The sequence below is a fragment of the Anneissia japonica genome, unplaced genomic scaffold, assembly GCF_011630105.1.
Source record: "Anneissia japonica isolate Jap-2015-1 unplaced genomic scaffold, ASM1163010v1 scaffold288117_len521816_cov214, whole genome shotgun sequence".
In the NCBI taxonomy this organism is placed as follows: domain Eukaryota; kingdom Metazoa; phylum Echinodermata; class Crinoidea; order Comatulida; family Comatulidae; genus Anneissia; species Anneissia japonica.
The window spans coordinates 278,343-300,358 of NW_022685717.1; the positions used below are offsets into that span (position 1 = coordinate 278,343).

Sequence of the window (22,016 nt, forward strand, 5' to 3'; positions counted from 1 at the left end):
TATTATTTCTAAAAATAATATATCATTATTACTAAATATAGCAGTGGCATTATGAATTTGGTATTTGTATTATATTTCTTCAATACATGGCAATATTGGTATGTATTGAAGTTAAAAAATAAAGTGAGGGGGGGGGGGAGATGCCCATTCATTGGATCTACCCTGATCAATGAGTATTCTCAAACAAAATTCACAATGCTTGCTAAAAGTCAATATTGAAATTCGTTCATCCAAATACAGTAATAGCAGATAATAGTATTTATTCTGTGATTGGGATTTCAGCATCCTTCATGGTCAGTTGCTCAAAAGGCACTTCAGAATTTTACCACTCAACATGCTTCAAAGAGAAAGACTACAACAGAACAATACAATGCAACACCGCAATAGAACCTTTAAGCACACACAAACATGCAAACAGAACCAATGGACGTGCAAACAAGCCTTTATTCACAAGCCTTTATTCACATGGGATAACAAAATTTCAAGCATATTTCGATTTTTTTTTTGTGAAGCACATACAAGCTTATTGCATTATGCGCCATAATAAGTATTGTATTGTTCCACTATATAAGTGGAATTTATTATTACTGTATTAAATAATTATTATAATTTTGAACTTAAATTTCACTCAAAACATAAAAGTAGCATGCAATAATGCGACTGAACCTGAACCGTTTTTTTTTTCGCTTTGTAAATTTGAATTTTTATCCTGTTGTCTTGATTGTAATAATTATTTTTATCATAACATGTGCTATATTTTAATATTCTCTTTAAAAATTTTTAAATGTTGCTTGTGAATTTTTATGCCCTTTTCTTAATTTTAATGGTTATTTCTTTCTCCTTTTTGTGTTGAATAAATATACCATGAAATGAATGAAGGTTCTCCACACTCTGTGGCCACTACTAGCAACTTAGCATTACTCCTTACCATTTACATTCAATTTTTTTTTTGTAAGAACTTGCACTTTATAAAATAAATGTAATGTTAAGTGTTTCTCATTAATGACGAATACCAGCATAATTTGTTGATTTGTGCTTAGTGAATAAAGTTTTACTACTTACTTATAATATTATAATTATTAACATATGGTGATCATAAAGCACCATTTCAAGTGTAGTATCTATGCACTATGCGAATGATTATTCTTAGATGAAAGTTTTTATAAATGTACAGGAAGTAAAGTTTAGTTAAATTTGTGGGAGATGATGGCAGTTAAGGTTCACGCCCAACCACAGTAAGTACCCAGTGACCCGAGAAATACTGATTGCAGCGCCTTTGTATATTCTTCGGAATGTGAAAGGCGCCATATAAATTTGGATTCTAAAGAAAAAAAAATTGTCGTACTATAGTCATACAACCGTGGTAAGACGCAGTGAAAAGCCCAGCTTGGGCCAATATGTTTCATGTACACTTATCTCTCTTTAGGTGAGACTTTTTTTATTCCTTGTCTTGCATACTTCTTTTTTGAAAGATCATCGGAGGAGAGCGGAATAAAAATAAAAATAAAATTTTGTTTTCTTATTTAGCAAATAGTTTTGCCAAAAACATCCACACGGAGGAGAAAATAAAAATAAAATTTTATTGGTGAATGTAAAATAGTAAATAAGAAAGTTACATGTTATCTTTGGTGATATTAAGGCAGCGGAGGACGTAATAAAAATAAAGTAAAACTTTCATTTTTTTCTGAAATTTCAACTTTTTCGTGGTGCCGGGTGCGCGGTAAGTGGCCAAAAATAAAATGTTATTTTTATTCGAAATCATTAATATTTGTAGTCGGCGGGTTCACTAAACAAGGTATAAACAATGTCTCGCCTTATCTGGCAGTAGCATATTTAAGGGTTGTGGGAGGACGTTACCACACTAAAGGCCTGTTTATACTTCAACGGTAACTATAATATTAAATATGCTAAAAAGAGATTGTTCATATAGAAAACAAAAGAAATAAGAGAAATTTTTACACTAGGACAAAACGATTTATCGTGTATACGATAACAAAATATTTTAACAAATAACATCAGATGATGTCATAATCATGGAAAAACGATAAAATCGTTGCTACTACTACTATGATTTTAATGTTTTTACATGATTATGACGTCATCTGATTTGATTTGTCAAAATATGTTGTTATCGCATAACTGATAAATCGTTATCGGATCTTTCTAGTGTAAAAACTTCTCATTTCTTTTATTTTCTATATGAACAATTGCTTTTTTATCGTTATCGTTATCGTTGAAGTATAAACAGGCCTTAATTGTGTGCTCTTCACACCCCAGGCACTTAACTAGGCTGAACAAAGAAATAGAGTAACACTTAAGCCCTGAGCTGAAAACATAACTTTGTCTTTTCCACATTCGAGATTGTCTTGGGTGTAAAATACTGGTATCCGACTGAAATATATATATCTTCACTAAGGTGAAACTATTTTATACCTTGTGTCGCAAACCTGCCACACGCTAATCTCGATGATTTCAAATAAAAATAAAATTAGTGCGCACGCTGCCACAAAAAAAAAACGGAAATTTTAGAAAAAAAAAAGTTTTTCTTTATTTTTATTATGCTAACTGCTGCCTTAAAATCTCCAAAATGTATATTTCTTCTTAATTATATAAATTTAAAGCATTTAACCATCCTATTACTACATTGTTTACATTCGACATAAAAAAATTTTTTTTTCTCTAGTCTGGATGTTTTTGGCAAAGATATTTGCTAAAGAAGAAAACTAAATTATATATTTATTTTTTGTCCATTTCTTGTTTGACAATCTTTAGCAAAATAAGTTTGCAAAACAAGCAAAACTAATGCTAATGCTGCATCTACCACAGAACAAACATCCTTGATTTAGACTACCAAACCCCTAAACACATTCTTTTTACAAATTCCTTCCTAATTTTCCTAACTGGGCCAAACTGAAGATGGAAAATAAATCCATATTATTAACCAAAAACAATGAAAATGTTAAAAAAAAAACTGAAGCCAAAAAACGAACATTATGGAATAGTAGCACAAATCGAAAACAAACCATTAAAATAAAATTAATAATTATTAATAGCATTATCAAATGCACATTGCATACAAAAAAGACGAATGTTTAATAGAAAGAGCAATTAATAGCTGAAAAGACAATGTACACAAACAATCAATACATAATTAAGTGAACCTACAACACATTAACATTAGAAAGAATTACTTACACCATGGAGGAAATGACAGGTAAATAAAAATAACCATATCAAAACTGAAAGGATTTTTTTAAATTAATGAATAGAAAAAATAGAAAAAATAAATAAATTAAAAATATAAATAAATAATGCCAAGCTAAAGGAAAGGACTCACAATCAATAAGCTATAGACCTTTCCGTAGAGTCCATCAAATCAACTGACCAATCAGATTAGGGCCAGGAATATGCGCATGTCCCCAAAGACACGTGTTGTATCACAAACGCACATGTTTGCATATGTTTTTACGTTTTGTGGGACCTTAGCCCCACTTTGGGTGGAAGATACCAGCACTATACAAGTTTTCATTATTATTATTATTATCATCATCCAAAATGCTGCGTAAAATATTGTTCTAAATATCACTGTTCCTCCAAGCTTAGAGAATGAACATTCATCAGATGACCGGGAGATGGGGAGGGGAACCCTTGCGGAAAGGTCCATTTAGCTCATTTTTAAATCCAAGCATGATGCGATGTGAGGCAATGCGATGGACACCAAGGAACATAACACACAAATAAAATATGTTTGTTTTTCAATCATCCACAAATAAAAACCTACCAGTTGCTATTCCCATGGGTATCGGCTGAATCTCGAGTCCTATGGTGATATTAGTAAAGAATAAACAAATCATACTAAAAACTAAACATAAAATGGGCTTCAAATTTTGTTTTAGATTTTGTCCAACATAAAAAATACATAAAATCAAACAATAAATAAGGATTACAAAAGGCACACAATTTTACAAAACAGGGTATGGGGTAAGAAGACTGGACTATTATTATACAAAAAGTCATAAAAATCCAGATTTGAGTATGTTATCAACAATATTGTTCATGAATTCATTTCTACTCCATAAGTACAACACAAATCGTACTTATGGATTTTTCATGGAGAACTGAATATTATTGCTGATATGTTAGCACCAGCTGACAGTTGGTGCTAACATCTATGGTTCTTAAGATTATTTCACAAGTGTGGTGTAGTGCCTGCAGGGTTTACATTAGCTCATCTGTCAACCTTTCAAATTACAAAACATCTAAGCATTCCAATTTAAATGCTACGTACTTTGCTTTTTCTCAAATACAAAAAAAATAGTGATTTAAAAAAAAAAATTAATTTCATGTAAAAAATAATTTTCACACTATATAAATAGACTTATTATATAATATAATTTCAAAATAAATATAAAGACAAAAAATATGTTCATGAATTTACCGAACGTCCCCTGCTAGCCGGTACTGGTGGTGATCTAAAATTGTTGTTACTGGATTCTGAACATTGCCTCTGTAATTAAAACAAAGTATTGAACATGTTATTGATAAATATTGACTGCTCATGAGGGCAATTGTGAAATTTATTGTACCGAGGTCAATTTAAAAAAAAAACATATTAACATGTTTGCTGCCAGCGACGTGTATACTTATCACACAGGGTGTTGCTGAGGGCGCCATGGACGACTATATTTGTAAAAATCTGGGTAACATTCTAGTATTTATTACTTCTTTGTTATCCATTGTAGAACCACAAATTTAACGGCTGGTAGTTCGGGGAAGATCCACCTGGACAATAACGTACAAATATCGGATGTATGTTTGTTGTTATTTGCCGGAATTACACTTGATTGCATGAGTGGGGGCACCCTCTGAACATACACCAACCCATGCAAAAAACGGACAAGAAAACTCACACTTGGTAGAGGCAATAACAAATACTGTACCAGTACAGCCGACGACTTTACTCGTCCCCTTATATTTTCCCGCCTATTTATTAGACACATCATTTTGATGATATATGACTAGATAGAATTTCAAGAAAGTATGTTTGTACATGTATGTTTGTACATGTAGGCTTGTTCTGACGCATAAGAAGGAACCTTAAAAAAATGTCTGGCAGTCAACGTGTTAATTTATATATTTTTAAAACAGGCTCAAAGAAGCAATCTGCAATTTGGACTGTATAAATGTAAATTAGTACCATGAACATTATCATAATAATCAACATCATAATCATCCAATATTATTATTTCTACTTTAGGCAGTTTGTAGTCGCTGGGGACCCAGCCCAGTTTCCGATTTCTGATTAGAATGAGGACAAATTATTATTACTATTAGTCGTAAGTTTAAAAAATCAGGAAATATATTACAGTATGACATATTTTGTTTATTTTAGTATGTAGTATAAGAAATTGCTAAAAACTGCTTAGAAATAGGCCTACTTTACAGACACAGGGCTAACCTATAGGCCTATCAAACAAACACTGGAATAGCCTATAGCCTATTTCTGATAAACAAGCACATAAGATTTTGTATGAAGGAGGTATATGTTGCAAAGCTATACTGTCAGTACCAGCAAGTATATATCATAAAAGTATTCATATCTAAATTAACAAGATTTTCTCATTTAATTTACCATAATGGTTTGTAAACAGAAACCCTTATAGATTTTGACGGTGAAAATTGATTTCAAGGCATAAACTAAATGATATAATTTAAACATTTTTTATTTCACTTACTAAAATTTGTTGGTGTAGTATTATGTCTAAATTGCTAATATAACATATGTTTTCTCTGTTTATAAAGACCCTAGCTAGGCGGCAACTTGCTCAAAATTCTCGGCTGAGAAAATCTATGCACACAAACCTTTGTATTTAGCAAACAACCCAACCAATAATACACATCCTCTTCTGTTTCAACGAGTACTGCCCTAGAATTTGAAATACAAATGATTAAAAATATCACACAAGATAATGTCAATTTTACAAACCATGGCGAATTAACACTTCATAAAAAAGTTAATATAATTTAATGACATTTCACAATTGCAACGTACAGCTGTACGCAGATGGTGCACTTGCAATTAATAGATTAAACTAAAAAGAACTACAGTAAACAAAAACCTTTTAACAGCCTAAACTAATTGGTATTTTATTTAGAAATTAACAATGGAAATGTTTCATGTTAGTTGCAATGTGCAGCAATACGCAGACGGTGCATTTGCAATTAATAAATTAAACTAAAAAGAACTAAACAAATACCTTTTAACAGCCTAAAACTAATTGGTATTTTATTTAGAAATTAACAATGGAAATGTTCATGTTAGTTGCATCTGACCTTCTATGCAATGATAATTTAACAAATCATTTTCAAAATTAATTGAAGCTTTTAAAAATATTTTATCACTAAAATTTGAGTTAGCATCCTCTCCCCAAAGATAAGGTGAAACTTAGATACTCTATACTCTGTTCAGTGTTTCAGAATCATGACAGGGATCTGGGCCATGTTTTAATGTGAATATTTCCGCATTTCTGATATCAAATGCACTACAATGACTGGTTTAATTCCTGCTTCTCAATAAATTTTGAGGGTTTTACCATTATTAATTTGAAATTATTTAAATATTAACCAACAAGCAACAGAAACAAACAAATTTTTATATAAACCTAAAAAAAATTAAGATGAATACCTTAGGATGGCAGAGTCATCTTTCCGATCTATAAATGTAAATCCAAACCTAAGAGAAAAGAAGAAACAAACACACAATATGATACCAGTAACTATGCATGTTATGCAAACCACGATTGAAGCCAAATATCAAATCTTGTAATGCTCAAAAAAACATTAATTATACGTAACCTAATGGGAACATAAAACATAAAATACATATAGGCACAGCCCAACCATTGGTCAGTAACCACATCGTTAAGTAAAATATCTACTAAGTCAGTAACGACACAACTTAGTCAAATACCATTCTCCTAAGACAGTTATCCCACTACTAAGTCAGTTACTGTTCATCAGCACCCTCTGCAGCATCTTCTGATATCATCCATTCAACTCAAATCACTGCCAGTTACTTCCTTCTGAATACACTCTGTCAACTACTCATGGTCAGATACCTTTCTAAATATCTTGCTCTGGCCGCCCCCCCCCCCACCTCCCATCCTAATTTACATTTATTCAACTCAACTCACTTTGCTGATTTCTTCTTTTCAACTCCAAAGTAAAAGACGATATCTGACACTCTTGATGAGTAAATGTTCTATAGGAAAAAATATAAAAATATTAATGCTTTCCATCATTGAAAAATAATATATCATAATCATAATAATAATAATAATATTTTAAATCAAAGACTACACCATAAGCTAATACTAAAATATCTCTCACCCTTACAGTAATCAGTGGGCTTATTCTAATGCTTCATTTCCTTGAGTACGAATTTTCGTTGAGTATTATTTTCATTCGACTGGTTCGTAAAATAGACTTCGTTGACAACAAAAATTAACCTAACTAGAATGCGTTAATCAGCATTTTGTTATGCATGTGACCAAAAAAAATATGGCCGATTGGTCAGTTTAAACCTTTGCCTTAATATAATTTAGATTAAAATTTCAGAAAATAAAAATTATAATATTTACCCACATTGAAGTCAAAAAATAATTGTAGGCTAACAGAATTCAAAAACTGGATGAAAACATTTTTTTTAACGAAAAACCCATACTGTCACAACCCGAAGCAGCCTTGATTACGCAGCGTTTATCACGGTAATTATGCAGCCATTTTGTTTTGTCGAGTATATACCAGTTTTCTATTTGACTGTCTTCGTTAAATAGGATTTTACACCTGCGCAGGTGGGCGTGGTTAAACGAAGAACGACCAGTCAAATACGGCCATTGTACACCCCATCCAACCCTCATCACAATTATTATTGCCATATTCCACCATTTTTCATTTTAAGTCATTTCTGTCATCCTCTCACCACCATAGTCGTTATTGTCATACCCCTGCTTGCACCACTTATGACCACAGTCATCACTGTGATACCCCTGCTTGTACCTCTTACCATCACAGTCGTCACTGTCACCCCTGCTTGTACCTCTTACCACCACAGTCGTCACTGTCACCCCTGCTTGCACTTCTTAACACCACAGTCATCACTGTCACCCCTGCTTGCACCTCTCACCACCACAGTCATCACTGTGATACCCCTGCTTGTACCTCTTACCACCACAGTCGTCACTGTCACCCCTGCTTGCACTTCTTAACACCACAGTCATCACTGTCACCCCTGCTTGCACCTCTCACCAACACAGTCATCACTGTGATACCCCTGCTTGTACCTCTTACCACCACAGTCGTCACTGTCACCCCTGCTTGCACTACTTAACACCACAGTCATCACTGTCACCCCTGCTTGCACTTCTTAACACCACAGTCATCACTGTCACCCCTGCTTGCACCTCTAACCAACACAGTCATCACTGTGATACCCCTGCTTGCACCTCTCACCAACAGTCATCACTGTGATACCCCTGCTTGCACTTCTCACCACCACAGTCATCACTGTGATACCCCTGCTTCCACCTCTCACCCCCAATGTCAAACGTCTGCTTGTACCTCTCACCCCAATGTCAACACAGTCATACCCCTGCATGCACCTCTCACCCCGATATCAACACAGTCATACCCCTGCTTGTACCTCTCACCAATAATGTCAATAGTGTCATGTATTTATTCTAAAATTATACACTATTTTGTACACGTACACAAGTACTCACTCACCCTCTTATCCTTGGAGCACTTGAGAACAAAGCCAGACACATCTAAGTATGCTTTCTTAATCTTTCTCTTTCCATCAAAGAATGTGACATTACTGCTAGCATTTGATAATGTCAAATACTGTTGGAATAAGATAAAAACACTATATTACCAAAGTCTAAATCGGGTGAAGTGATATCAATGCATATTTCAGATTAATTTTGGGAAAATAATGAATTTTACAGACTTTTTCACTGCCAGGTGTCATTTACTGGAACAAAATGGTGTTTATGTAATTCCGCATACCGTTTGTGGTTTGTGTCAAAAGAGAAACAGTCAACGTTAATTTTAGTAGTGTTTCTAAATATTTTTGTTATGAAAAAATGATATGAAATTCCTTTCAAAACCTTGCAACCAATTTTCTTTTAGCGGTCATACTTGTTTTTTTTTTTTTTATCGAATCTAATCCTGACGTTCACACACTAGAGGGTACACGAGCGAAGCAAGCACACCCTCTATGGTCTTATTTACAATCATTGTCTATGTTAGCATTTTTCACTGTTGACTTTTCATTTTTACCTTTTCAATTTTCCTCTCAAGAGAATTTGCTTTGATGCAGATGTAATTCTCAGTCCTCATTCTTTCATCCCACCTGTAAATTTCTGGTAGAATCTCCTCTTTCGGATTGAAAACACGTTCTACAACAAAATACATATTGTAATTGAAGATATATTTAAAGACACTCATCCTGTGTCTTTTGTTTACTGTGTGGACACAAATGGTTTGATAAAAGTGTGCAGAGCTCTGTCCTCACTATATCACAATGTGCTAATTAGTAAAAACCATTCACAATATATTAGCTAACAAATTTAATACTTAATTTGGGATGGTGTCAAAACAGAAAATAGAGGTTACAATTTGAGCGCATACAAATGCTGAAACCCTCTGCAAAAAATAATTAGCATTAGCATTAAAATTAATTAATTCAAGAATTATTTCTAAAAGTAGACAAATCACTTACCTAGTTCGCCATTACAGATGACCTCGAAGACCGACACCTGCGAGGGCGGCATGTTTATTTTATTTGAGTCAATTAATGATTGAATCAGCTCACCAGCAGTCATAATCTCGCTCATCTGTTGTAAAAACATTTTTACTTTCATTTTTTATAAACAAATTTTTCTTATTCTAATACCTTCATCTATATCATATTTGCATGGCAACTGTAAGCTGTGGGGTGCAGATGAAACTTAACATAATTTAGGGTGGCGGCTTTGAATCTTTCTAAGGTGGGTTCAGTTGTGATTGGTTCACCATGCAAATATATATGAGAATATGTGTTCAGGGTAGTTTACACATGACACCAGGGGCAGACTATTCCATTGTTTATCAAGGAGAATTGGTAATAAGTTGTTTATCCAGCCAGGTAAGTATTTATGTACAATTTACCTGTACATCAATAGAATCATTCTCCGACTTTGGTCCAATATACAGTGTCATATGGACGAAATTTGATGGAGTACCGTTCCCACTTCCACTAAAGGCCGTCAGTTTATGCATGAATTCCTTCTGCTTCATTTTTTTATCCTTCTCTTCCTGTGTAACGTCAAATATCTCGGAATAATTTAACATTAAATCACCAATAACACTAATCTCGTAATTAGCAGCTCCAAAACCACCTGCTGCATTCTGAAAACAAAATTAATTAACATTAATTAAACTATTGTATTGGCCATTATTAATTAACACTCATTAAACTATTGGGCATTATTCTTAGCATTGATGAATTTAATTAAATTTAATTAAATTAGTGAATTTAATAAGGAAATCGAAACGGAAATGAAAATCAACTTGTATAAAGCATCACACAATTAAAAAATGTCATAAAGAATATGAAAAGGAAAATAAGAAAACTAACTATTGAACTATCATAAAAAAAACTAATTAAATAGTGTTTATAATGCATGCCTATAGGTATCTCTTTTAATACTTCTTTTAAGTTGTTTACATTTTCATTGCTATTATTTAGTTAAATATATTGCAATGCATGATTGAATATTTTTATTTTATTTTATTATTTCTTTTTTAATAACTGATCTGTTGTTTTGAAGTTTATATATTCAGTTCTGTAGCTTGTCTAAGTTTATTGGTGATCCGCATTTAGAGGATCACCTCTTGTTATTGTCAGGATGCGTAACATCATCTACGTGCAATTTTGTGTTTATTTATGATGTGTTACATTATTGATCATATCACCCTAACCACTTGTCATTTCTAAATCATATTCAGTGGGCATAAACTTCAGGTCAAGGCTGAATGTCATGTATCTTAATTTCCTCTGCACACGTCAAAATGCTCTAAATTACTTTTTGACTAAATTAAAGCATGTTTTCGGTCATTTTTAGCATTTACACATCTTTCTAATTTTCTGCGCCGCACACACATTTAGAAAAAATAGCACACCTCTGGTCCCCAGTTAGGTATGGTAACAATTTTTTTTTCTGTTTTGCCTTCTTTTGCCGGATAAGCGGATCAAATAACCCATCAACGTGACAAGTTCCAGTCTAGTATATTTTAAAATTAATTGCAGTGTTGTTTAGTGTCAGAAACCTATTGAAATAATAAGGAGCGCCTTACCTTGCCTGACATCAGTGTTGGACCAAACACGGCAGCAAGATTCTTTACCTCCATCTTATTCTCATCTTTGTTGTCACTTACACTGTAAATCCAAACACATTAAATTTATTTATTTATTACATTTTAGGATAATAATAATAATAATAATAAATACTTTATTTCAACACGGTAAAACTTGATTCACCCAAGGGTGTTTTTCATCAAGGCCGTGCAAGGCCATATAAAACTATAAATACAAACACAATGTAGTAAAAAAATCTCAGATAAGAAAGTATAATACACTCTCCAAGCAACCAAATGCACACCAGCGTGCCCGGACCCAGCATTCCAACATCAATCATGTCATCATCGTGTGCCTGATGATGACAAAATCAATGCAGAAACACTGAATCACAAACACGATGGCACGCATCCCAATACCCGGAGCATGCATTATACCTTCTTATGTAGTAGTTAAGTATCAAGAACAGAAGGTTAAGAAACACAATACATAAATAGTAAAAAATCATTTTACAGTATATACAAGGTGAGCAAACAGAGTGAAATTGTACACTCAAGATAAAATAAACAAGATAAAATAAATACAACAAAAAGCCCTCAATACATAACCAAAAGTTAACGATTTTTTCAGTTCTTTTATAAGTCAATCACCTTGTTATCTCATAACCATTATGCCATTCTAGGCCTTGCCTACTACGGTCTAAGCTTCATTCGTATTAACCTGTGACCTAGAGCGAGATATGTTAGGTTCGCTGTGTGCCTTCACAGCTTAGCCTAGCAACGAAATATTCCATCGTGATGTACTGTAGTAAAATCACGCCAGCTTTGAGCTTAAATTTGCAAGACCCAAAAAAATCAGAGGCACTATATCAATATAGTGATCAGTCGGAAACAGAAAAATTTAGTGCAAATAAAAGTGATGACGTCACCACTGCTTTTAATATACATTAGAGGTGTTTAAATAAAAGGGCAAACGCATTTGTTGGACTAATAAATTTAAGTTAAGTTTTGTAGGGCTGTCGCACAACGAGTCCAACTCTGCTCACAGTCTGCTGATTGTCAGTTGTTATCTGAACGGATCGTCATTAAAAACGATCCATCACATTGCATTCTTTATAGAACCGCATCGGACGACGACCATCAGGCGCAGATAGTGCCCAGCTGAAAAATATATTTAAAATGACTTACTCTCTGAGATGGTTGATTAATTCCTTCAAAGTACACTTGTTAACCTCCGGAAGGCCTTTCACAAGATCAGAGTACTCTCTTATCTTCCTTGCATTATCTGGACATGCTGATAGAAATAATACATCAACTAATTAGAATTAATAGACTACAGCATATACAGTACGTTAATCTCTGCATATCCTCATGGACTAACAACCAATGCACAAAAGGCCAAAAAACCCCACAAAGGACATTGTCAATTTTTACAAGCATCGCTTGCAATATTGATTAGCATAATGTGTTCTGTGAAATCCTGATTAAAAAAAGCACCACATAGGCAGTGGTGGCTCCAGAAATTTAATGACATGGGATCCAACATGTCTTACAGGGGGATTCCGAACTAAGTGGTTAACTAGAGCCTTGGTCAAGGTCACATAATAAAATCTTTGGTAGGGTTCATGGGGAGAGTTTTATGGCATAGTACAGTATAGAACAAAATTGTGCATTTAGACTACAATATTAGAAAAGGGGATTGTGGGGGGGGGGAAACTGCCCTCCCTGATCCACCTGCTAGCACCCACACTGCACATAAGCCTCTACCACTTGCATCTGGGGTGGTCATTTACGACAAAAAAAAAAAAATCTAATTAAGAATTTTGCTTGCTACATACTAAAATATCTTACCTGAACATCGGACCCACCTCTGGTACAGGTCAGAGGTCAATAGTGGATCATCCAATTCACGGAAGTACTGTTTGAGGGCACTAGTGACATCGTGGATCATGTAGTCCTCATCCAGGGTGAGGCGGACATCACGGGCATTGTAGTACAGGTTCTGAAGGATTTGATTTGCCTTTGACTTCACTCCAGCAAGTCGATAAATTCCCTCAGTTTTGAGACCTATAAAATGTGAGTTAACATTTTCATAATCCACACATACTAAAAATTACATGCATGCCTTTTCTAGTAAAATTTTTTGATGTTGAATGTACACATTTGCATGTATTATAGTCAAGTATTTTGATATGTATATTGTAAACTTTACAAGTTTGACCTCTGGAATCGATGTGGAATTGAAGTATTACAAATAAAAAATTAAAAAATAAAAGTAAAACAAATAAAAATAAAATTGAATTAGCTGTTGTGTGCCCATATATAGTCATGATGTGCCTATATATGGTCATGATATGCCTATATATGGTCAAGATGTGCCTATATATGGTCATGATGTGCCTATATATGGTCATGATGTGCCTATATATGGTCATGATGTGATCATCATTATCATATTTAGAAAAGTCATATGTTTTTGTTAAATAAAATTTGTTATTTACCTCATACATAGATTCTAGGGATGCGATTGGTTAAGAAGCCTCCAGGCTAGGCTGGCTAAAAAGTAAGTACTTTTTTAGGCCTCTTAGAATCTTTGTATGAGGTATATAAAACAAATATTGACTGCTCTAGAATTGGGGAATGGTGAAATCTATTGCCCTGAGTTGATGTGGAGATCGTAGCCTATCTTGATAGCCTCATGAGCAGTCAATATTTTGTATAATAGTTAAGAGGGCTTAATGAGACGCTCACCGTTTTTTTCAACAAAGCTGATGCACTCACTGACGACAACTGGAATATTATCTTTTGTTAATTGCTGGTTCTCTAATGATGTTCCACTTTCCTTTAAGATCAAGTTATTAATAACTTTATCAATGTGTTAATCAATCAAGCAATTGATTAACTGATTGAATTATTGATTGGTTGATTAATCAGTCAAATGATCAATCACTCAAATAATAAATCAATAAATTAAACAAATCATTAGCAATGTCGTTGGTCTATGAGTGAGATACTTACCTGGTTAAGCTGATAAACACTGTCTGATATTTGCAAGGCCTGGACTCCTGCGAAGTTCCAGGATTGCCAGAAATTGAAATAGACTACTTAATCAATTATTCAATCTTCCACTAATTTAATAAACCAATCTAATAATCAGCAACATCAAAGTATAAAATGTTCAATCTTTTTGATGCCATCTTTATAGGTAATCCAACCTGTTTTTTTTTTCTTTGGCAGGAAGGGGTGGGGTCTTTATTTCCTCAATTTAATAATTAACTATTGTAGCTTTGTATTTTTTAGTGTTGTTCAGTTTCACAGACTATGTTCCTGAGAATTTTGATTTCAATCAACTGAATAAAATCATACTAAATGCTGCTGACTTACATATAATGTACTTTGTATAGCTGTATGCCAGCGATCGCTGTTTTCTTTATTCTCTGAGCGGAGGTACAGACTTTTGTCGGGAAAACATACGCAGATTGTCTGTTCTGTTGAAGTTAGTTTTACATCTTCAACAGTAACCACATCTTTAAAAAAAATTAAATATTTATTTATGACAATTCGAGCTACAACAGCTCAGGAAAGGCCAAATAGTATTAAGCTAATAGCAAAGGCCTTCCAGCAAATATAAAGAATTATTTAACAAATAAAATGATATGAATGCTTTTTTATAATTCCTAGTAAAAACGTTGGCAACTCATCTTCTAGGGTAGTGTGGTGAACTGTCACTGAAAATATGTAAGTAACTCCAACATTTTTTTTTTAAATTAAAAAAAGAATTCAAATCAATAGTTATAATTTCAAATGAATTTGTTCAGGAAAACAAGCAAAGGAAAATATTTTAGGCAATTAAATAATGTTTAAATTTTAAATTTTATTTAGTTATGTCTTAAATGTACACCAATACTATTGATGTTTAAGATTCTGTACTTTACAAATACAAAGGAAATCAGTTATAAAAAGGAGAGGAAATCAACTAAATAAAACAAGGACAATAAACTTACAGGACTTGGAGAGTTTTCTGAGGTCAAGATCAGCCATGCTATCTTTTTCAGCCGAGAAGTATGAAAGCTTTTTACCACTCAGCAAAAAAGTTAAACGACGCCAAGTTGTCTGTTGATACAATTCAAATACAGTAAAAAGGCATAGAACATGTTAACAAATGCATTTTTATACATGGAGAAAAAGTTGTTTATACACATGAGTAATGTATCAGATTTTCTTGAGCACCAATCAGTTGGTCCAGTGATGAAGTAAGTAAATCCTTGCTGAGCCACTACAGCCCATAGGACTGGAGCTTAACGCCAGTTCCAAGCAGCGTGAAGAGGATGAGAGTGATGTAGCACTTTGCATTTACTAGCATGGGTTCGAAAAAGACAAATTTGGGCTTATAGACTGTGAGCTTATTATGACTTTGTACATACATTCCCTACCTTCACCCCTGTCTCTGGTACTATGCATCTTATTATAGCATGGTATAATAAGCAATTAGAATAGTTGCCTATCATACACTATTTGGGACTTATTATTCAAAGGTTTACCGGCTTCAAAGGTTGACCGGCTTAAAAAAGAAGAAAAGAGAAAAAAATTAATCGCCCAAAACCCCTCAGAGGCTATTTTCGAGCATCTAGAAAACAAAAAAATTGTGGGGGCATGCCCCCGGATCCCTTAGGGTGGTGTTATCTCAATCAGCTCCACTTTCAGCACCCACCTCCCTTGGGACATTTCTGGATCTGGTCCGTTCGTTCTTTTAATCTGCAGAAACCTACCCTACAGGAAAACTAATCTGATCCTGAATGATTCCAGTACTTTTATTATGATCTCACAAAATTTACAACATACAGTCAAATGAAACAGAACTGCTGAAAAGTGCAACTGAACCTACTGAAGTAATCCCTTCCTTCATATGCAGATGCCCAGCCAAGTCAAAGCTCTGCAAAATAAAAAAAAATGACTTTGTTTTTAAAAACTGTTGAATCAATGATTACCAACATCTCACTACATTCTATTCATTTGACTGTTAATATTGGTACAGTGTCAACACATCTCAACATATTTTTATTTGATTTAAATGTCTTAAACAACTTTCATTTTAAGATAATAAATGCTGTGTTTGTGTTTATTAATTTAATGAATGAAGAAATGAATGAAGAAATTATTGAATGTAGAAATGAATGAATAAAGAAATGAATGGATAAATGAATGAATGAATGCATGAATGAATGAATGGATTTTATTTCTAATAAGTTGAATGAGTCAATGCTTACATCAAGGTAACTCCACATAACTTTTGGTGTCAAAAACTGAAAAGCAAAATTATTCAAATTTTTAGAATTTAATATTTATTATAAAATGTTTACTCATCATCATCATCAATAATGTCACTTTCAATTATTTTGTGCAATATGCTTCTGTCACAAGCAAACTGGTATACCAGTTACTAAGGTCACCATATTGCAAATATCAGTTCTCACATTCTCATCAAAAACCTTATCAAAGTTACTAACTTTCAATTTTTCTATAATTAAAGCCTGAATAGCTTTGCTAATAACATCTACATCACAGCTTCATTGCCTGACGAGGGTCCACTTATAGTGAAACGAAACTTTGGTTTTAAAATTAAGAATTTTACAATTAATATTATCATTATCAACACTATTGACAACATCCTTATTACCAATGTTATATTCATCATCATCATCATCAAAATAAATTTCATCATCGTTGTCATCAACAACATTATTCTCATCATCCACATAATCATTTAACTACATTTAACAAATTTGATATTTGATATACATCATTATCATTGTTAACATCATTAACGTCTGAGACATCACTCTGAATACGATCATTGCTGCAAACACCATCATCCAGTTTCTATTACTTCAGTCTTTTGATTACCTTGGCAATGATGTACATCCAATCATGTTTGTCTTCCGCTGATTCAGCACAAAAGAGGTAAGTGCGGCCTGACGTAACACCCATCTCAAAGCAATGTTCATACCTGCAAATGTATGTTGGGGAAATTAGACAAAAAACCCCAAACGGGACTATACCATTGTTAAAGTGGGATGGGCAATGTTGGGTGGGCCTGTTTTTATCTAGCTGTACAATTAAAGGTGCATGATAAGAAGTCACAATGTCAACTAGATTATTGTAAAGCTGGATAAAAACAAGCCCACCAAACACTGTTCACCCTTCTGCCTACCCCATTTCAACAATGGTATATTCAATTTTGGATGGTTATTATGACAAGTGGTTATTGTCCTAGGTGGTTTTTGTCCTACATTCGTTGGTTAGTACATTACACAAGTTAGAAAACACTCACTAAACAATTCAATATAGTCACATAATGCATCTTATAATAATGATAGAAAATATAAGTGTACAGCAGAGAAGCAATGCATTTCAAAGGCACTGATAGGTCATTAATTAGATACAAGCACAAAGTTTACAATTAATGAATTGATGAGTGAATTAAGTTTCTTTCCCTAAACTTAATTTATATCACAAGTTTTGACTGATTGATCGATTGACAAATCAACAGATTGATAGCCAGATTGGTTAATTTTTGTCAGGTGAAAGTTTTCTAGAAAAAATATGTTCATTTACTGTACAGCCTTCCAACAATGATGACAGTTATACTATATACAGGCTACAAATAAATTCCTGTCAATTGTGATTTTCAATGTCCCTAAAAAATCTTTTACTCAGACTATTTCCTTACTCTTTCTGTCCAGATTATCAAATTTTCTTTAACATAAAAACTGTTGCATGCCCACATATAGTCATGATGTGCCTATATATGGTCATGATGTGATGTCATCATGACCATATTTAGGAATGTTATATGTTTTTGTCAAATAAAATTAACAAATTATAATTTGAAGCAGACTGGTGTGCCACCATATCGATAGGAAACTCTGTACAGGCAAAAACACCATTGAACTTGTGAAAAGTTAAAGTTAGCAATATGTTACGTTATTTCACCTTACTGACTGAATTTGGAAGGTTTCCAGTAACTTACCCCGGCCTTGGTTGGCAGTTTCCAATCATCAAAATATCTATACCTTCAATGGTATTTTTAACAATTGGACTCTGTGAAAATAAAAATATGAATTTCTATGTCAATTAATATTTTTGTCTATTTACGTATAGTAAAAATTTGAAAAAAAAATGCATGTGGTTTGACTTGACTCATTTTTGTGTATGAAGGTCCTTCTCTTTATTAGTAGGGAGCTCTTGATTGCACGACGACGGCAGGACGTAGAACGTAATGACATCAGTAATAGTCATCTGCGCATTCGAGAACGTTAAGGTCACCTTGTCGAGTAGATTCTGAAACGTAATTTGGCCGAATCTACAGAGAACGTAGGACGCCAGGTAGGATGGTCACGCATGGGTGATTCCGTTCTAGCGTTGCGTTGTCGCACAAATCAAAAGATCCCTATTGTCTCTACCTCCTACAGCAGTTGATGGGCGTGTCCTTGTTCCTTCTTATTTGAACACCAGTTTGTCAATAAGTTTGTATGGGTCCTATCCATCTATCTATTAATCTGTATCCAAGTATGTTAGTTTGTGTAGCTGTCCATGTGTCTATCTATTTGTATGCCTGTCTGACAGTCATGGTGTGCGTTTGTCCATGTATCTGTCTACCTGTTTGTATGCATGTATGTCAGTTTGTGTGTTACATCTATCTGTCTACCTCATTGTGACCTCTAACCTTTTCATCCACTGAGTAGGTGAATGTCCCATTTTCCAGTCTGCAATACCTTCTTTGGAATTCTTTCCTACCTACACCAGTTTTAAACAAGTAGCCTGCCTTAGTTTGCTCCTCTGAATTCCTTTTAGACGGTAGTGGCATTGAGGGAGCGTCTGCAACAGGAACCGAGTTGATCCTTGGGGGAGGTCTTTGAGTTGTGAAATCTATATCGAAAAATCAAATCAAACCATTATGAAGTTTTAAAAAATTTTCATGTTAATCATAACTATTCAATAAATTTTCCTTCTTGGGTGGATAATCCAGTAACCTATAATGCTAGCTTGAAAGTTGTTTTGAATTTGTGAGAAAAAAAAGCTGGTATTTGTAGATTAACTGATAATCCCTGAATTGGAATCAAGGACTGTGATGATGAGGTTTGTGGTCAAACAGATCAATTGCTATCATTCTTGTTTCACACATTTTGGAGCTTCATCTTTTCCTTATATCTTTTGCAGTCGTATTTTATTAAAGATGTATTTTACTTATATTGTGCCTGGATATGGTTTGAGAAACCTCTCCTTAAATATCGATTCAATAAATCACCATAAACGTCAACCTATTTCCACACTACCAAATCTTCTCTGACAAAAAACTGTTGTATGTCCATATATGGTCATGACGTGATGTCATCATGACCATATTTAGGCATGTCACATGGGCTTAAAACTCACCTGAATCTTTATTGAGATTAAATATTTCCTGAAAAATATAAATTAAAAAAGATTACTAAGGTAATTGCTTGACTCATACTGAATTTATATTTGAAATGTTTATGTCGTTTCAATTTTGGAAATATATCCAATCCTTCAATATGACAAGTGCAAGAACAGGTCAAAATAAGTTGTATCTTAATTCGATAACATCATCATCATTGGGCGGCGAATTTTGACAAAAAAGATATAAAAGTTCTGTCTTATGCTCAAGTATAACAGAGAGTGATTCTTTGTTGAAAATTTTTTTTTTGTAATTTTGTTTCTCTGTTGAGAACAGCTGATATGACTTAATTTAATACTGACAGATAAGAGGATGTATTGCCATGGTAACAGGGTCAGATTTTTAAGGTCATAAAAAGTCCTGTTGAATGCCCCTTTTATCCCTGTCATCAATACATCCACATGTCCCTGAGCCTAAAGGGAAATGATAGCAAGTATCTCAATAATGTTGGCTTACAATGTGGAATGACAACACAAAATCAACGATGACCTGCCAATAGCGGATCTAAACATCATAAGTCATTATGATAAATTCATTGATTATTTCAATTTTATTTGAACTGTTTGAATTTTGGTTATTATGATAAAGAACATAGAATCTTATAGCTTTGAGTGTTCAGTGTACACAAGTCCAAGATTCAATTTTATTTAAACTGTTTAAATTTTGAATATTGTGATAACAAATATAGCACACCTTATATCTTTGACAATACACAAGTCCAGAATTGTTGCAAATTCTTTTTATATTTTATATCACTGGCCTATTCTTGGCTTAAAAATTCCTAATAATTTGTGTTATGTGTCCATACATGAACATATTTGTTCATGAGAGAGTGTTGTGAGGGCTTATTCCAGGGGCGACGACAGGAATTCCCCAACAAGAGTCCAAGCTCCCCAACAAGGGGGTCCATTCTCCCCGACAAGGGGGCCCACACCACTCCAACGTTGGGACCAAATCGTTGGAGAAGCCTAGCCCAACTACTCCCCCTTACAGGGAAAACTTTTGTTGGGGATTTTTTATAATAAATAATAATACAATTTTGTGTTAATATTAATTGGGGTTCATTATTTAAAAAAGATATTTTAATAGAAAACCATGCAAGAAAAAAGTCACCCTGTCAGAGAAGAGCTGGCGCCACTACTGCAACCCATACAATCGTAATAGTATACAACACCTTGCACATACAGTAGAACTGGTAGCACTAAGCAGTTTTTAATCCATAAAATTTTATAGCTTAGTAAGACATGCTTGAATTGTACTTTCGACGCAAGCGATTTTATTTTTCCCCGACGACCTCTCTGGAAAACTATGTTAACATTTCCTATTATAAAAATCATCTAATTTGCATATTATATCTTCGTAATTTCCTGGAAAATGTTTCCTGATTGTTTTTGCACTACTGTATTTTCCGGGAAATGATGTTTCATTTCTATATACAGTACTGTATTTGCCAAATAAATATTATTAATAACAAATATAATTTTATATATTTTTATATTATTATTATTATATCGCAACTGGCTTTTCATATAATAATTGACAACGATGAGATACAACAAAAATGTTACGTGCTAGAATCCATCAAATTTAGGGATCTCAATGGAAAAATTTTGGAACCACAATGGAAATAAGTCTTTTGACTTTCTTGAGTTATCCTTGGAAATTCGCTTTCATTGTATATTTGTTTTTTAATTTTCTTGTTCTAATTTACATGAAATAAACTTGATAGATAATATAATAGTGTTCTTAATTGTGGTGTATGTAAAATATTTAATTTCAATAGTACAATCTGTTAATTCGTAAATTCTGTACATATTGGAAGTTAGTAAATTAAGATATAAAATAAAAATGAAATCATAAGTTTACACATTCATCAGAAAAAAAAAATTGACAGAAAATGACTCACCACAATACATTTTGCATTGGCATGGATGGCTATTTCAAGAGCTGAAGAGAAAAGAAGATAAAAGATCGCAAGTTAACGATCCAATTAATGAGCAACCAAAGCCACTTACGCTAACTCGCTTCATCCACGTCTGTCGCATCTTAGACCGATGTAAATCTGCTATAAACATTGTAATGCACTAAAAGCAGCAAAGAGACTGCACAGGACCAAGCACAAAGCTGGCCTAACATGAAC

General features: G+C 33.5%; 1 protein-coding gene across 7 annotated transcripts in view; it reads right to left on the bottom strand.

Annotated features, from left to right (window-relative positions):
* The window catches only part of LOC117112143 (arf-GAP with Rho-GAP domain, ANK repeat and PH domain-containing protein 1-like), a 63,208-nt gene that overhangs the window by 6,242 nt on the left and 34,950 nt on the right, over positions 1 to 22,016 (bottom strand). For 6 of the 7 annotated variants that reach the window (XM_033255216.1, XM_033255238.1, XM_033255230.1 and 3 more), the window contains 21 exons: positions 21,783 to 21,823; positions 19,834 to 19,861; positions 19,124 to 19,326; positions 18,428 to 18,498; positions 17,302 to 17,404; positions 16,665 to 16,700; positions 16,283 to 16,330; positions 15,402 to 15,510; positions 14,782 to 14,924; positions 14,149 to 14,239; positions 13,249 to 13,464; positions 12,586 to 12,691; positions 11,398 to 11,479; positions 10,210 to 10,449; positions 9,782 to 9,896; positions 9,340 to 9,458; positions 8,785 to 8,901; positions 7,194 to 7,261; positions 6,686 to 6,733; positions 5,863 to 5,926; positions 4,439 to 4,507 (listed from right to left, as the gene is read on the bottom strand). In XM_033255216.1, the coding sequence (XP_033111107.1) occupies positions 4,439 to 4,507; positions 5,863 to 5,926; positions 6,686 to 6,733; positions 7,194 to 7,261; positions 8,785 to 8,901; positions 9,340 to 9,458; positions 9,782 to 9,896; positions 10,210 to 10,449; positions 11,398 to 11,479; positions 12,586 to 12,691; positions 13,249 to 13,464; positions 14,149 to 14,239; positions 14,782 to 14,924; positions 15,402 to 15,510; positions 16,283 to 16,330; positions 16,665 to 16,700; positions 17,302 to 17,404; positions 18,428 to 18,498; positions 19,124 to 19,326; positions 19,834 to 19,861; positions 21,783 to 21,823 (2,117 nt within the window). Of the gene's footprint in view, positions 1 to 3,781; positions 3,821 to 4,438; positions 4,508 to 5,862; positions 5,927 to 6,685; positions 6,734 to 7,193; positions 7,262 to 8,784; positions 8,902 to 9,339; positions 9,459 to 9,781; positions 9,897 to 10,209; positions 10,450 to 11,397; positions 11,480 to 12,585; positions 12,692 to 13,248; positions 13,465 to 14,148; positions 14,240 to 14,781; positions 14,925 to 15,401; positions 15,511 to 16,282; positions 16,331 to 16,664; positions 16,701 to 17,301; positions 17,405 to 18,427; positions 18,499 to 19,123; positions 19,327 to 19,833; positions 19,862 to 21,782; positions 21,824 to 22,016 lie in introns of all 7 variants that reach the window. The other variant, XM_033255256.1, reaches the window with a different exon arrangement.